This window comes from Aplysia californica, unplaced genomic scaffold (assembly GCF_000002075.1).
Source record: "Aplysia californica isolate F4 #8 unplaced genomic scaffold, AplCal3.0 scaffold00343, whole genome shotgun sequence".
Lineage (NCBI taxonomy): Eukaryota > Metazoa > Mollusca > Gastropoda > Aplysiida > Aplysiidae > Aplysia > Aplysia californica.
In genome coordinates, this window is record NW_004797613.1 from 520,120 (window position 1) to 522,555 (window position 2,436).

General features: G+C 42.1%; 1 protein-coding gene across 1 annotated transcript in view; it reads left to right on the forward strand.

Moving 5' to 3' along the window:
* Positions 1-1,380, forward strand: part of LOC101862881 — a 13,363-nt gene extending 11,983 nt beyond the window's left edge. Inside the window, exon 7 of the mRNA XM_005102816.3 lies at positions 103-1,380. Coding sequence (XP_005102873.2) covers positions 103-223 — 121 coding nt within the window. The 3' untranslated portion in view covers positions 224-1,380. The remainder of the gene's footprint in view (positions 1-102) is intronic.
* The last annotated feature ends 1,056 nt before the right edge of the window (positions 1,381-2,436 follow it).

Below are 2,436 nucleotides of genomic sequence, written 5' to 3' on the forward strand. Positions count from 1 at the left end.
AGGAGGAGGAGGAGGAGGAGGAGGAGGAGGAGGAGTATAACACTACAAAACCAAAACAGTTTGGACAGCTCGTTCATGTGTCCCCATTCTTTCCGCCCCCAGGTTCGACCAACTGTACTGTCGAGTCTCGTCCTCACCAGGCCTGAGCACAGACATTGGCGTGATCATTGGAGCGTTAGTGATCACTATAGGTACCAGTGTCTTCGGCCATTGGTCAAGATGACCTGAGCGTTCCTGAAGTTATCTCAACCTGTTGAATTGGGCATGTTTTGAAGCCTAAAATGTTCCTTAAATCCACAGACGTTTCATCCTTATTGCCATTTTTCAAAAAATGTAAAACATGTTTCATGATCATCAAATCTTGCAAAAACAGTGAGTTGTAGAGCAGTAAGAAACTATTTGAGAGTAGCGTCTACTATAGTAAATGTGTCACGACGTAGTGGATCCAGGAGCTCGTCAATTTTTAATTGGTATATGGAGTTATTGGTATCGTCTAAAAGCATGTCCTTTTGCCTTGCTTTCGATGAAAAAATACCCCTTTATCTAGGATACAAGTCTACAAATTGGCGATTGAAGGAGGTGGGGTTGCCTGGGTTCAGAGGTAAAATTAGCGAAAACAAGGCCACCAAAATTTAGTTATTTCCTAAGCTTGAGAGCCTGTGGAAACTTAAAATGTACATCTTGTATGCATTTAAGCAACGTTTTCCCGTAAAATCTACATGGAAAAGTGTTTTTAAAGGGCATAAAAGGAGTTGAGCCGAAAACAAAAAAATCTGATAAAAATTCCTAAACCTGCGAATTAAAAAACACAGTTTCTCCCCTTTCATTATTTTGACGAGCGCCTGATTTCCCCACGCTGCCTCACATTGGATCCTATCCAATGCCAGCCACACACTATGACGTTTCCGGGGTGGTTTGGGGGGAGGGGGGAGGTCTTTTTTGTTTATGCTTCTGAACTGCACCCTCCATAGACAGATATGAAAGAGATCAGGACAGAAGACTCAGTTTTTAATTTTTGAAAGAGTTTGAAGGCACTTGCAACACAATAAGGTCATATAAGTGCCTGAGATTAAAGGCATTACAAGAGAGTAACAAATACAAAAAAGGAGGAGAGATCAAAACAGCTGATGTTTGATCAGAACGAAGGAGCAAACGACCACAGAACACCCGCTAACCACCCGCATGGAAGACTCAATTCTCAATGCAATAGAATACCTCTTTATTATTTGACCCCATATAGAAACTCCAGGTACAAGACATGAACAACACATACCTACTGCTTAATGTAAAACTCTGCCGTTATGACATTTTGAAAAGTGACGTATGACGAAGTCTTTCAAACAAATAGGTGGTTGGCTGGTGCTATGGTGTGGTTCGTTATTTCTTTCCTGTCCAATGTCTATCATCCTTATCTCTCCACCTTCATGTTTGTATTATAGAGGGGAAAAAAAAGAAGAGTAAAAACGGGATAACAGATAAAGAGACCGAGAGAGACAGAGAGAGAGAGAGAGAGAGAGAGAGAGAGAGAGAGAGAGAGAAAGAGAGAGAGAGAGGGGGGGGGAGAGAGAAATAAAGAAAGAAAGAAAGAAAGAGAGAGAGAGAGAAAGAAGACAATAATTGGGATAAAAGATAGAGAGACCTCTAATTTTCGGCTTTTATATGATCTAATTGCGTTGAAAGTGCCGTAAAACGTTTACTTAAACAAGGAGTCTTACCCTGAGCACTTGATACATAGATTAAATTATATAATACACATTACACATCACCAGGATACAGCCGATATAGGCACGCCACTGGTTGTCACCGCAATACATCGTCTTGCTATGGCTCTCTCGTTTTATAACTAGGACTAAATCAAGGGCACTTCCCAGTGGTCATCCTTCTATACGTCCCATCATTGACCTTGCTGGACATTATTTGAGCATCCCAGTTCACGTATCATTAGACCACTGTTACCTCCACACAAAGTAAGGACAGAGAAAAGGTGTCGTTCTTACGGTAGAGTTGGAGACTAATATCTACCTCCCCTACAACGTATTGATAAGGCAGCGGGCTATTTCAATTTCCCTTGTTCGGTGGATGCTGAAAAGGAGCTTGAAACAGAGGAATCTAAGAACAGCCTTTGGTGAGAAGCAGACGAAAAGGGGAGGGTTTCAGGGAAAGCCGACTCACAAAACCACTGGCAGAGAGAGAGGGAGAGGGGGGAGTCAGAGAGATAGAGAGAGGGGGGGAGTCAGAGAGAGAGAGAGAGCGAGAGAGAGAGAGAAAGAGAGAGAGAAACAAAAAAAGCAAGAAAGAAAGAAAGAGAGGGAGAAAGAATAAGAAAATAAACTGGATAAAAGATACAGAGACAGCAGAAAGAGAGCGAGACAAAAAGAGAACGAGGCAGAAAGAGAACGAGACAGAAAGAGAGAGAGAGAGAGAGAGAGAGAGAGA